This window comes from Epinephelus lanceolatus, chromosome 8, assembly GCF_041903045.1.
Source record: "Epinephelus lanceolatus isolate andai-2023 chromosome 8, ASM4190304v1, whole genome shotgun sequence".
Classification (NCBI taxonomy): domain Eukaryota; kingdom Metazoa; phylum Chordata; class Actinopteri; order Perciformes; family Serranidae; genus Epinephelus; species Epinephelus lanceolatus.
The window spans coordinates 1,212,131-1,225,797 of NC_135741.1; the positions used below are offsets into that span (position 1 = coordinate 1,212,131).

Consider the following 13,667-nt stretch of genomic DNA (forward strand, 5'->3'; position numbering starts at 1 on the left):
TTTAAAGTTGTTCTCCTGCTCATTCTTGTTTTAAACACTATGAATTGTGGGTAATGCAGTGTCAGAGAGAAAACACAACACGACATGATGAAGTGACAAAAACTGTTTTATTCAAACATTGGATCTTTTTTTTCTTCTTTCGATCCATAAATTCCTATTTAATATAAATAAACAGCAACAAGTGACCAATGAGCCACTTTGATCATAAAACCAGACGATAATACACAAGTATTTACAGTGAGGTCACATCTGAACATCAACGCCGTCACTGGTTTTCATCTGAAAAGGAATCAAAAATAAAAATAAAATCTCTTTGTCTTTACGTTAAATTAAAGTTCTGACTTTAACGTCAAACTAACTTCCTGCGTTTTAGTTTAATTTGACTGCTGCTGCTCCAGCGTCACTGAACACACTCAAACATTTTTCAAACATTTTTTGACAGGTGTGTCACTGTGGGGACGTGTGCTGTTAAAGGTCTGTGGAGTTTGACTCTACGGAGGAATAGAGATCAGTATCAGGTGAAGTTTCTTTTATTTGTTCTGTGTAAAAATTCAAAGGCGGCGTGGAGGAGGGGCCTCGCAGCGGCTCCCTCTGTGTGAAAAAGGCCAGAGACACCTGGTGAGATGTTCACCTGTAACTGAAGCTCCACAGGTGAACAGCTGATGTTCATATCTTCATACACACCAGCTGGTTTCTACTCTGTGACCTGGATCATCTGTGACGGAGGTAACAACTAAAGAGTGTCTGCAGTTTGTTCAGTGTTCTCTGATGCAGAAAAAAAAGGTCTATATCTTCAATACAAAACATAAATACTAAATAAATACCTCAACAGGAAGTGTTTCTGCTGCGCTCACCAACAGATAAATTATAACTTAAAAAAGTAATCAGCTGACTGCAGTGTGACGAGGAAACAAAAATCTAAATAAATATAGTTTGTGACGGATCACAGCAGAGTTTCCTCCACGTTTCAGCCCGTTAACTCTTCAATGAGCAAACTGAACACTTTGACCTTCATCGTGATTTCACAGGAAGTGAGGTCAACAGATTAAAACACGAAGGAAACTCTGAACTGCTCCTTTAAAATCCAGTGTGAGGTTTTAGTTTGTGTTGCCGCCCTGCTGGCCGAGAGTGGAACAGTCTCAGATCAGCCACAGTCCTGTCAGAGACGTCCACCATCAGAGAGACGTCCACCATCAGAGAGACGTACAGAGAAGACGACATGTTTACTCAGGGTCTGTGTTTATTCACCCAGGGGCCCGTGGACTCAGGGTCGTGTCGTCCCTGTATGTTCAGGTTATGCAGTCACAGAGACTGGCTGGGCAGAGAGCTGCAGTCCTCCTGCAGGTCTCCTCTCTCCTCCTCCTCTTCCTCCCTGTCTCCTCCCTCCATCCAGGCGTGAGACAGGATCTCCTCCAGAGTTGGACGCTCCTCTGGACGGTAGGACAGGCACCAGCGAATCAGAGACTGGCATTCTGTAAAAGGTGATGTGAGACTGTGATTAAATGTGACAGCAGGACAGAACAGGGTGAAGACACCCATCTCATCTGCACAGAGGACAGAGTGGTGGGCGGAGCTTCTGCTCACCTTTAGAGACCCTTCTGGTGAAAATGGGCGTGGCCCTGACGATCTCCTGGTCGCGCTCGAACGGGATGTCGCCACACACCATGTCGAAGAGCAGGACGCCCAGAGACCAGACGGTGAGAGGGACGGCGTCATAGGACTGAGACAGGATCCACTCAGGAGGACTGTAGACTCGAGTACCTGAGGAGGAGGAGGAGGAGGAGGAGTCAGTACAGTCTGCAGCTGCTACGATCAATAATTTTTCAATTATTACATTAGAACATTATCAGAACATAGTTTTAATCTTCTGTCTCTTTACCTTCGAACTCGCTGTACGGCGTCTCTTTGAGTGGAGCTCCTGACCCGAAGTCGATAATCTTGACGTCCAGCGTCCTCGTGTCGACCACGATGTTCTCGTCCTTGATGTCTCGGTGCACGACGCCATGGGCGTGAAGGAACCGCAGCGCCTCCACAATCTGACGGAAGAACCTGACGGGAACAAAAACACAGAGAGCTTTAACACCACAGAACAGACGAGATCACAAATAAGAATTATGAGTCCTTGTCAGACAGGATAGAGTCAGTACCTGAGGGCGAGGCGTTCGGGCAGCGCTCCTCTCTCTGTGATGAAGTCGAACAGGTCCTGACACTGAGGCGGTCGCTCCAGAACCAGCAGGAAGCCCCGCCCCTCCACCTCGAACCAGTCCAGCATGCGGATGGCGCCCCCGTGACCTCCGACGTCTGACAGCCGCTGCAGCAGAGCGATCTCCATGGGAACAGGGCCGACCTCACCGGGCTGAGGGAGGAGAGAACGATGAACATGAGCCGCCACACTAACACACACGTCTGTCTTTGTTCGAGCCAAAAGTCCAAAACACACAAATATATTTGTTTATTTCCATAAAGGAGAAAAACACCTGAATATTTTTGTTCTTTTAAGGAAGTTTGATTTCTTACTGATCCGAACATAAATAATAAAAACACAGAAACAAACAAATTAAAGTTTATAAAAACTTTTTATGATAAAATAATAATAATATTAATATTAATGTCTGCTGTGATAAATACGTCAGATACTTTTAATAACTCAGTCAGGTAAAGTTCACATAAATAAAACTTCATCATAAAAATAACACCTGAGATAGGCAAAAAAAAAATCCCCGCCTGTTATTATGAGTCATGCAGTTATTTTTTATTTGTCACAGTTTCACACAGAAGCTCCAGTTTAGTGTCTCTGGGTGTTTTTCTGCCCTGATCTGCACCTGCAGGTGTGTTCAGGTGTTTTTACTGTGGTGGGGGGAGTTCCCAGTTTAAGCTGTGATGAATTAGAAATGAGTTTGTCACTGAGGGGAAATCCTGCGGCGTCATTTACTGAACCATGACCTCATAGGTTTCCGTGGGAACTGAGGGGCTGGCCCCCACCTACGGCTGTGATTCACCTGTCTGACCAGCAGAGGGCAGAGCTGCCCCGAGGACTGTGTCTCTGCTGAGTCTCAACGCAGTTTAATTAAAAAGATAAACAAAGGTTTAACTTTATGTGCAGCTGATAACTGTCAGCTCATCACTGAGTCACAGACTGAGACATTTTTGAAGCTAAATTCAAACCTCAGTGTGTCAGACTCAGTTTAATGTCACAGTAAACGGAATTTATTTGGGTTTTGGACTCTGACAAACTGTTTCCAGACACTTCAGACTGAACTAGTGATAAAAATAATAGTTGTGTCACTCACCAGTCTGGCCCATTGCTGAACTCTGTCACTGGAAATCTGTTTGATGGCAACCTGGAGGGACAAAAAGGAGGAACAACCTGTTTACATTTACAGCAGCAGTAACTGCAGAACAGTGACATCATTTCCTCCTCTTGTTGTGCAAGATTAAAGTTCACCTGAAGAATACACAACAACTAATATCTTTCAAAAACAAACTGCTTCACAGGCTTAAAATAGAATTTAAAAATAAATATGGAACTGAAATAAAACAAAGACTGGAGGCAGGTGCAGGAGTAAAGGTGTGAGTGAGGCGCAGTCTGACCTGCAGTCCATCTGAGAGCCTCTGGCCTGAAAACACTGAACCAAAACCGCCGCTGCCGAGCAGAGGACCACAGCGATACTGACTGCAGAACGGTTCCTTCACTGAAGACGAGAGAAAACACAACATCAGTCAGCTGTCAACATCTTATACACACATGATTATATGGAAGTTAACCTGCACAAAGACGGCAGGTTGAAACCATCAGACACGTCCTGGCCCTGCGTTACACTGATGTTTATCTGTCGTCTGTCTCTGTGGTCATCAGCGGCTCATTTCACCCTCACACTGACACAAAGGAAATATTTAAGAAATAAATCGTGCTGAGAAACTTTTACATCACTGCTCGTGTTTCCACAGCGTCTCCAGCTCATCCTCAGTGAGATGACTTCCTGTTAGTCATCACAGTAAACTGAATATTTTTGGATTTCAGACTTGTTTATCATGTGACCTTTGACTCTGACAAACTGTGACAGACATATTTCACCACTGACTCACAACCTGTGACACCAGTTTGTTTACAGACTGATGTTTATCTCACATAAACAAAAATAAAATTAAAGAGTAAAGTCTGAAAACAGAAAATAAAGTTGACAAAGGAAAAGTTTGAATTAGATGAAATAATGTTTGCACACGTCACTGAGGAGGATTATCAGTGTAAACATTTACACTGTTTGTTTGTTTGTTTGTTGTGACTGTTGGCGCCCTGCTGCTGTGTGACAAAAAGAAAAACGAGTTTCAAGCAAACAAAAGAAACTGATTATACTGAAAGATAAACTTTAATTCAGCTGCTGCAAAGTTTTTTATTTCTCAGTTTCATCCCAGGAGTTAAACGTTTCTCAGTTTGATTTTAAAGCGTTTCAAAAGTTTCATTTTTAACGTTTGATGTTAAACAGGTGAGACGTTTAAGTGTTAAAATAAAGTCCAGTAACAATGGGAACCGTTTCATCTGAGCCGAACCGACAACGAAAGGAAAAGTTACCGATTTAACGGAACCGACGGTTGTTTGTTTAAACGATAATCTGGACTTTTAGAAGTCGTTATATTTTGAATGTAATCTGGCTGAAGCCTAAACACAGACAGTAGCAGTTTAAGTAAAACACATGGTGAACATTAACTCTGATAAAGTCACGTTATCTCCGTTAACCTGCTTCGTTTCATATTAAACGTATTTTTATTTTAATGTAGTGTTTCTTACCGTTTTTCCCTCTGACCTCCTCCACTTCAAACTCTGCGACTCTTTTCTCAAACATTTTGTGAATACTTTCAGTTGCAGTTGATAAAATCCATCGTGTCGTCGGTTAAATTCCTTTGTGGTCGATTTTAAAACTCGTTATTCCGCTTTGAACAGACCGACGCCTCCGTCTGTTTCCCGCTTAAAGCTTTTTAATCCAACGTCAGCGAAGAAAACTACAATTAAAGTTAATTTCTGCAGCTGAAACTGATCAAACGTTAAAATAATCTCCTAAACTTCTGCTCTGACTCATCTGACCGCCTTCTGCTTTACGTTACTGTTTTGTTCAGTATTTATACCCCCCCTCGCGCCTGACTCTGTCCAATCAGCGCTCAGACGTGTGCTCAATGTTTTGAACGGCCCGCCAATCACATTCAAGCTACGGTTTACGTCACGTCATGAATATTTAAATCGCGCGAGAGGAATTCGTAGAATTCAGAGCGGCGGGCGGAGGAAGCGCGCGCTGATGGTGATGAAGATGATGACGGGAAATAGGAGGACTGTTTCCCCAACACACACACACACACACACACACACACACACACACACACACACACACACACACACACACACACACACACAGCGAGCTGTATCGAAATAAACCAACGGTTTTGTTTCTCTCTGTGTCGCGCGCTTTCTTCCCACTCACGCACGCGCGTACAGAAAGTGAGCTCGAGGCCTCGGTTCAAACTGTCTCGGGTCTAAATGAGCTCAGTTTCCTGTTCCTGTCAAAATAAATGTGTCACTGCAAGTTTACAAGAAAGTCCAAAATAAGACACCACAGAGGAAGAACTCTTCTTCTTCTTCTTCTTCTCTGACAGTGCTGATGACACTGAGAATACATAGTTTATTCTATAAAATTACATCATCATTAGTTTATGTTGTAATAATAATCTGTAAAGTTTCTGATGTGAAGTCAAGTTACACAACATCTGTAAATCTTTCTTAAATCTATATTAAATATGGATTCACAGCCCAGATTGATTTAATATTCAAACTGATAAACTTTATTGTTCTGTGTAAATCTGCACTCACTCTGCAGCAGGTTGTAATGAAGTCGTGACAGGAGCCTGTTTCCTGTCACTGTGTGACATCATCACCTCAGTCAGTGTTTGGGAACTGAGGACACTAACTGTTGAAGTTTATCTGACTTCAGTGTCTCAACAGTCCCATGATGCACCTCTCCGAGGTCGACGCTTCATCATGCTCCACACATGTTCAGTGGGAGACAGGTGTGGACTGCAGGCAGGTCAGTCTGGTACCTGCACTCTGTCACTACGGAGACACGCTGTTGGAACACGTCACAATGTGTCTCACTGTCTCGCTGGAAGAAGACGGGACGTCCCTGAAAGAGACGGCGTCTGGACGGCAGCATATGTTGCTCCAAAACCTGGATGGACCTTTCAGCATTCATGGAGCCTTCACAGGTGTGACGTTACCCATGATGCACCTCAATCCATCACAAGTGCTGGCTTTGAGCTTTGAGCTGGTAACAGTCTGGATGGTCCTGCTCCTTTGTGTGAGGAGGAACAGGAGGAGCACTGCCAGAGCCCTACAACATGACCTCCAGGAGGCTACTGGTGTGCATGTTTCTGACCACACCGTCAGAAACAGACTCCATTAGGGCCCCACGTCCTCTAGTGGGACCTGTGCTCACAGCCCAGCACCTTGACCTCCATGTCATGGCCAACAGTACCCTCACTACTGTTAGGTACCGGGATGAAATCCTCAGACCTTACGCTGGTGCAGCGGGCCCTGGGTTCCTCCTGGTGCAGAGGGCCCTGGGTTCCTGCTGGTGCAGCGGGCCCTGGGTTCCTCCTGGTGCAGAGGGCCCTGGGTTCCTGCTGGTGCAGAGGGCCCTGGGTTCCTGCTGGTGCAGCGGGCCCTGGGTTCCTCCTGGTGCAGAGGGCCCTGGGTTCCTGCTGGTGCAGAGGGCCCTGGGTTCCTCCTGGTGCAGTGGGCCCTGGGTTCCTCCTGGTGCAGAGGGCCCTGGGTTCCTGCTGGTGCAGAGGGCCCTGGGTTCCTCCTGGTGCAGAGGGCCCTGGGTTCCTGCTGGTGCAGAGGGCCCTGGGTTCCTCCTGGTGCAGAGGGCCCTGGGTTCCTCCTGGTGCAGAGGGCCCTGGGTTCCTGCTGGTGCAGAGGGCCCTGGGTTCCTCTTGGTGCAGAGGGCCCTGGGTTCCTCCTGGTGCAGAGGGCCCTGGGTTCCTCCTGGTGCAGAGGGCCCTGGGTTCCTGCTGGTGCAGAGGGCCCTGGGTTCCTCTTGGTGCAGAGGGCCCTGGGTTCCTCCTGGTGCAGAGGGCCCTGGGTTCCTCCTGGTGCAGAGGGCCCTGGGTTCCTGCTGGTGCAGCGGGCCCTGGGTTCCTGCTGGTGCAGAGGGCCCTGGGTTCCTCTTGGTGCAGAGGGCCCTGGGTTCCTCCTGGTGCAGAGGGCCCTGGGTTCCTCCTGGTGCAGAGGGCCCTGGGTTCCTCCTGGTGCAGTGGACTCTGGGTTCCTCCTGGTGCAGTGGACTCTGGGTTCCTCCTGGTGCAGAGGGCCCTGGGTTCCTCCTGGTGCAGAGGGCCCTGGGTTCCTCCTGGTGCAGAGGGCCCTGGGTTCCTCCTGGTGCAGTGGACTCTGGGTTCCTCCTGGTGCAGTGGACTCTGGGTTCCTCCTGGTGCAGAGGGCCCTGGGTTCCTCCTGGTGCAGTGGACTCTGGGTTCCTCCTGGTGCAGTGGACTCTGGGTTCCTCCTGGTGCAGAGGGCCCTGGGTTCCTCCTGGTGCAGTGGACTCTGGGTTCCTCCTGGTGCAGAGGGCCCTGGGTTCCTCTTGGTGCAGAGGGCCCTGGGTTCCTCCTGGTGCAGTGGACTCTGGGTTCCTCTTGGTGCAGAGGGCCCTGGGTTCCTCCTGGTGCAGAGGGCCCTGGGTTCCTCCTGGTGCAGAGGGCCCTGGGTTCCTCCTGGTGCAGAGGGCCCTGGGTTCTTCCTGGTGCAGAGGGCCCTGGGTTCCTCCTGGTGCAGAGGGCCCTGGGTTCTTCCTGGTGCAGAGGGCCCTGGGTTCCTCCTGGTGCAGAGGGCCCTGGGTTCCTCCTGGTGCAGTGGGCCCTGGGTTCCTCCTGGTGCAGAGGGCCCTGGGTTCCTCCTGGTGCAGAGGGCCCTGGGTTCCTCCTGGTGCAGAGGGCCCTGGGTTCCTCCTGGTGCAGAGGGCCCTGGGTTCTTCCTGGTGCAGAGGGCCCTGGGTTCCTCCTGGTGCAGAGGGCCCTGGGTTCCTCTTGGTGCAGAGGGCCCTGGGTTCCTCCTGTGAGACAGTATGTATCCGTACACACACTGAGTCACATGATGAGTTGATGTGATAAAATTGACACACGTTGGATCAGCCTGTGATTTACATGTTTGACTTTCAGTGTGATTTTGAATCCAGCCCTCAGTGTGTCGATGGTTTTGGTTTCCACTGACTGTTGTCATGTTGTTTTTAAAATAATATTTTTAAATGAATAATTGGAAACCTGACACATTTTTGGAACTGCATCACTCTGTGATTTCAGCATCTGTGAATAAAAATAAATCTTTGTAAAAAAAAAAAGAAAATTGACCCTCATCACACAGATGTTGCAGCGTAGTGGATGATCGCAGGTTTACGATGCAAACGTTCTGATGTTAAATTTTTGTCTCTGTGACCTTCAAACGACCCGTGTGTGCCAACCTGCCCCGCTCTCCCCAAACTGTGGTCACTCTCCTGTGTACCAGCACTGTGACGTCGGGTCAACTCTGAGTTTAAATGTTGATTTATAAAAGTAAAGAAAAACTTCCAGTTTTCTAAGACTAAACTGATAAATATACAAAACATAAACAGATGTTTGTTTGTTGTGTCTCAGTAACACAAGTCAGCCTTCTGTATGTGTGGGGCATTAACACGACAGCAGCACTGACTCTGAGGATCTACCTGTTTCTGTAACACACACAACACGTCACGTGTCTTCATGGTGACGACAAATTGTTCCTGATAAACATCATAATAATTAACACTTAATATTTCCATAATGTTGAAGAACAATAAGATCTTTTGTTTCCTGCTTTTTGTTGTGAAATCAAAAACTTTATCAGGATTGTTGCTAACGGTGCCAACAGAAACGCTGTCAGGACATTTGGTGGTTTGATATGTTCAGTCTGGGCGTCTCTGTGACCTCGAGGGTTTGGGACACTGACTTTGTATTTAACTTTTCACAATCTGCTGTTTGACACTTGTTCAGAGATGTTTTTACACATGACGTGTTAAATAAAGGAAAGAGGAAGGATAGAAAGACGAAAATATGGTGGAGGATTTTGCAAATGTGTGAGACACAGAGCAGCAGCCGGAAAAGGAGGAAGTAGGTGAATAAAAAACAGGAGAAAGGAAGTCAGCAAGAAATATGAGGATACACAGAAGAAGGAAGAACAGATGAGGAAACAAAGGTAGAGGAGGAGGAAGAGGAGGAGACAGATCAAAGTGTTTGAGTGCAGAACAGAAAAAAATATCCCAAACATTTTGGTGTTTTTTTCAGAAACATTTTCCTCTTTTTATTCCAAGAAAAAAAGGTCTTTTCATCCCAAACGATAAAATAAAATAAAACAAACTTATATTATTAATAATAACAACAATAATCAATCATTAAGAGGATAAGTATGACAATTTTTTATCTCCTTTTTTTAATTTGTCGCTTTTTTCTCTATGATGATATTGGTCGTGGTCGATTAAACATGCAGCTAAATAAGTCCGATGATGATGATGATGATGGAGGTGGTGATGGTGGAGAGGAGGAGGAAGAGGAGGAGGAAGAGGAAGACAACAAGGAGAGAGACAGAGGAGGTGAAGTCAGTGCTGGCTGTGGATTTCCCAGATGATGATGATGACGATGGTGATGAAGGAGAGGAGCTGCGCAGCTTGAAGAACAAAATAAGACTTCAGGTGATAGCTTGCTCGCTAACGAGCATGCTAACGTAGCCTCTGATTAGCATTCCTCATTGAAAACAATGGTCTGTTAGCCGCAGAGCTAATGTCTGCTGACACCAGAACAAAATCCCAAATGACGTATGTGAATTTCAAAATAAAGTTTAAATCACAACTGATCCCAAATCAGCGTTAAGACTGAGCTCCATCTGAGGGGGGGGGGGCAGGAAGGAAAGGAGGGAAGGAAGGAAAGGAGAGGAGACGAGTGATGAGCAGATGAGTTGAAACGCCTGCAGAAAAGAACGAGTGTGCATCTCTTTGATGTTTTATTTTTTTCCCTGGTCGATCTCCTTCTGTGGGTCAGAGGTGAGGAGGAGGAGGAGGAGGAGGAGACGGGGGCAGGATGATGGTGGAGGCGAGGAGGGGAGGTCAAAGGTCATCGTTGTGTGTGCGTGTGTGCATGTGTGTGTGGGCCGGCTATCAGCTGCTGTCAGGTGACGGCTCTCTCTCTCGGTGCATAGCGGCGGCGCTCTGGTGTTTCATGCTGTCCAGGTACTCCTGCTGAGAGACGGCCAGCACCGACGCCAGAATCTCATCGTCCTCCCAGTCCGTCAGACCTGACACACACACACACACACACACACACACACGATCAATATATAAGTAAGGTTGAATATAATAACTATGATCAGGTTATTGTTTGGACTCTGAGCTGACTGAGACGCAGTGAGGACGGACGGCGGCGTGTTCATCAGAAACACTTCCTGATGATGAGTGAAGAAAACACGACGACGGAGCAGAAACAAACAGAAACTTCTTACTGAGTCAAAAACTTTCTGTTCTCTGATAAAAAAAATACTTCAGTGTTCACAGCTGTGCTGAAAACATCTGATAACATCTGTTTTCACAGAGCAACACCGGCTTCACCTTAGATACCCCCCACCCAAACACACACACACACACACACACACACACACACACACACACACACACACACACACACACCCTGCAGCTTCCTGCTGACTGTAAACAGCAGCAGTGTCAATATAACAAAGTAAAAATACTCTCTTACAGTACTCAAGTATTTTCTGGGAGTTTTTGAACATAACTTGAGTTTTATTTTTCTGTCAACTTTAACTTTTACTCCAGGATCTGTGTGTTTCTAATGTCCTACAAAATTAGTGACTAAGTGGGCGGAGCTAACAGCTTACATCACAGCCTATTGTTTTAATTCTCTTTTTACTGAGGCAGATGACTCAGTTTCTATCAGACACGTTTTTAATCTTATTTTTATTTGTTTTGTTCAGTTGTTGTTCAAAAGTAGCCGTTAGCAGCTAACTCAAAGAAGAAGAACAGCAGCTGTTAGCAGTTAGCAGCTAACTCAAAGAAGAAGAACAGCAGCTGTTAGCAGTTAGCAGCTAACTCAAAGAAGGACAGCAGCTGTTAGCAGTTAGCAGCTAACTCAAACAATGAGGTCCAGGAGCTCCTTACCCTCTGAGCAGAGGACGAGATCAGCCGCCATATAACAGGGACGCGAAATGATTGTTATTGACATGTGATGTCATTGTTATTGTTTATAAAGAGCTGCTGACACGTATGTTATATGTCACACTACAGGCCGACGCTGTTGTGTTACATGTCACGCCTCTTTTGACTCTGTGATGTCATCATGCTGTCTGACATCACACACTGGAGCCACATGATGCCGCCGTCGTTTACTTTTGTGTAAAAATGCAAAGGCGGTGTAAAGACAGGACGTAGTAGCGTCGAGGTAGTAGTGAAGAGGGTTAAAGAAACCAGATGCAACCACGGCGGGAAAAACATTTTGGTGGACACACGGGCTACATACACAACACAGATGTTAAAGAGCGGCAGACGCAGCAGGAAATACTTCCTTTCTAAAGTACCTGAGCTGCAGGTGTAGCTGTACTTGGAGTTATAATTAGTATCTTACCAAATGCTGTAGGTGACATCTCCTGCATGATGGCTCTGTACTCCAAATGATGACGACTCTGATTACTGGGACCTACACGCACGCACGCACGCACGCACGCACGCACGCACACACACACACACACACACACACACACACACACACACACACACACACAGGTTAAAGTCAGGTGTTCCTCAGTGCCACAGACTTCAGCTCCACATGCAGTACTGTCAGAGTATTTTTACAGTTAGGGGGGTGAGTGTGTGTGCTGTGTTCATGAGGCTCCTCACAAATGTGTTTTTGTGTGTGTGTGTGTGTGTGTGTGTGTTACCTGGTGCGCAGGGGGAGGGAGGTTTGCTCAGGATGAGGGCGGCTCCAGCGGGGGAGGGGGGCTTGTTGTTGGTCGACGGGGCGGTCGTGAGGTCGGAGTGGGAGTGGGAGGGGTCGGAGTCCCGTTGCCGTGGCGACCGGGCGCTCCAGTCGTCCAGTCCGCTGGAGGCCGCCGCCGTCGCCGAGCTGCAGGTGGCGCTCGCCTTACGGGGCTGACGGAGAAAAGATGTTTATGGTTAATACACAGACTGCACAGCAGCGAGCTGTTGGTGCTTCCTTCATGGTGTTTGTTCCTCCTCCACTGTGACTCAACGACTGAAGTGACCGACGCAAGCTGAACAAACCAGCGTTTGTAGCGCAGCCTAACTTTGCAGCACTCCCATTGCAAAACATTGAAAAAGGAAACGGTGGTGCAGTGGACGCGTCCCTGAATCTGCTGCAGCTCATCAGCTCTGTAGTCTGACGTCAGTGGTTCATGACACCAGGTGTTTGTGTGGTGGCTCCTTCAACAAGCTGATTGGGCGACTTTAAACAGTTGTAACAGGTGAACATGATGCTGATGTCATCATTTCTGCTACATGCAGGGGTCTCCTCTGATAAAACATTCATAACCAAACAAATCTAAGATCAGCTGATCTCAACGAGCTGAACACTGGTCCTGTTGACTGAAACCTTTTCACACAGATCCTTAAACTGTTACGCCGGATTTCCACTGGATGCGTGTCCGTTGCAGAACGGCAGCGCTGGTTATCCGCTGCGTGCTCCGCCGTCCGTCAATACCCACCGGCTGCGTTTGCTGTGCGGAGCGGTGCAGCTCCGCCGGAAGACATCTCGGTGCGCTGCCATGATTAACATCTCCTCGTCCATGGTGTTCACGGGGTGAAATGACGTCTGAAAACCTCTGACCTGTTGACTTCAGGCCTGCCTCCGCCCATTATGTAGTTTTTAAGGTGTAGTGCAGGGAAATATGATCCGCCGTGAACACTATGTACTTTATTTTGAAAATTAACAGCATGTTTTATTGTGTTTCTGTGCACGATTTCCTGCCCCGCATGATCTGCTCTGTGCTGAATTGCTGCGTTTTGCTCCAGCGTCCGGCAAAAATAGAAGTCCTGCGTATCTGTTGCGGAGGGCTCCGGAGCGCCGGAGCTGAGACGGAGCCGGAACGCAGCACAGCCGCAGCCGGTGGAAACACACACATTGACTAGAATGGAATCCTATCGGCTCCGCTGCCGTGCCGGAGCGCAGACGCAACCAACACGCATCTGGTGGAAATTGGCCTTTAGAAGTTTTAAAGTCTGACTGAAATGAAGTGATCACGCACTCAACACCACGTTCAGCTGACTGGTCACAGGAGGAAACCAGTCAAACCAGTTTTATGACACCCCCCCCCTCACCTGTCTGGCCTGTTTCTCCTGGTCCTGCAGCCACTGCAGGTATGACTCTCGGGCCACCTGCTCCTCGATGGCCTCGTTGGTCGCCTCCCAGTCCGTCGCTCTCTTCTTGTCCTCCAACATCTGCTGCTCGATCCACGACTCCTCCGACGTCTTGATGGCCGACTTCATCAGAGACTGCTCTGCGTACTGGGGGAGAGGAGAGAGGGCGGGGTTATGGAAAAGGCACTGCTCTAAATTTCCCATGATGCTTAGGAGGATGTGAACAAGAGAAATAACTTG

The 13,667-nt window shown here is 47.6% G+C and overlaps 2 protein-coding genes across 3 annotated transcripts in view; both read right to left on the reverse strand.

Moving 5' to 3' along the window:
• Positions 1-88: 88 nt before the first annotated feature.
• Positions 89-5,088, reverse strand: pim2 (Pim-2 proto-oncogene, serine/threonine kinase). The gene is made up of 7 exons (XM_033629451.2): positions 4,787-5,088; positions 3,592-3,692; positions 3,291-3,341; positions 2,148-2,356; positions 1,880-2,049; positions 1,585-1,761; positions 89-1,472 (listed from the first exon to the last, which is right to left on the reverse strand). Exons 1-7 carry the CDS (start codon positions 4,839-4,841, stop codon positions 1,303-1,305), a joined length of 933 nt encoding a protein of 310 aa, XP_033485342.1. The 5' UTR covers positions 4,842-5,088; the 3' UTR covers positions 89-1,302.
• Positions 5,089-9,329: 4,241 nt separating this feature from the next.
• The window catches only part of otud5a (OTU deubiquitinase 5a), a 33,281-nt gene continuing 28,943 nt past the window's right edge, over positions 9,330-13,667 (reverse strand). For both annotated transcript variants that reach the window (XM_033629449.2, XM_033629450.2), the window contains exons 6-9: positions 13,389-13,574; positions 11,993-12,203; positions 11,680-11,751; positions 9,330-10,342 (exon numbers count right to left, since the gene is read on the reverse strand). In XM_033629449.2, coding sequence (XP_033485340.1) covers positions 10,206-10,342; positions 11,680-11,751; positions 11,993-12,203; positions 13,389-13,574 — 606 coding nt within the window. In that variant the 3' untranslated portion in view covers positions 9,330-10,205. The remainder of the gene's footprint in view (positions 10,343-11,679; positions 11,752-11,992; positions 12,204-13,388; positions 13,575-13,667) is intronic.

What these genes read in the sequence shown, in the direction of transcription:
- pim2 (XM_033629451.2), bottom strand. Translation starts at nt 4,841, where the DNA reads ATGTTTGAGAAAAGAGTCGCAGAGTTTGAAGTGGAGGAGGTCAGAGGG. An exon ending in TTCAGCAATGGGCCAGACTG is followed by an intron (nt 2,357 to 3,290) that starts GTGAGTGACACA and finishes CTCCTCCCTCAG; the next exon opens with CCCGGTGAGGTCGGCCCTGT. An exon ending in GCCGTACAGCGAGTTCGAAG is followed by an intron (nt 1,762 to 1,879) that starts GTAAAGAGACAG and finishes CCTCCTCCTCAG; the next exon opens with GTACTCGAGTCTACAGTCCT.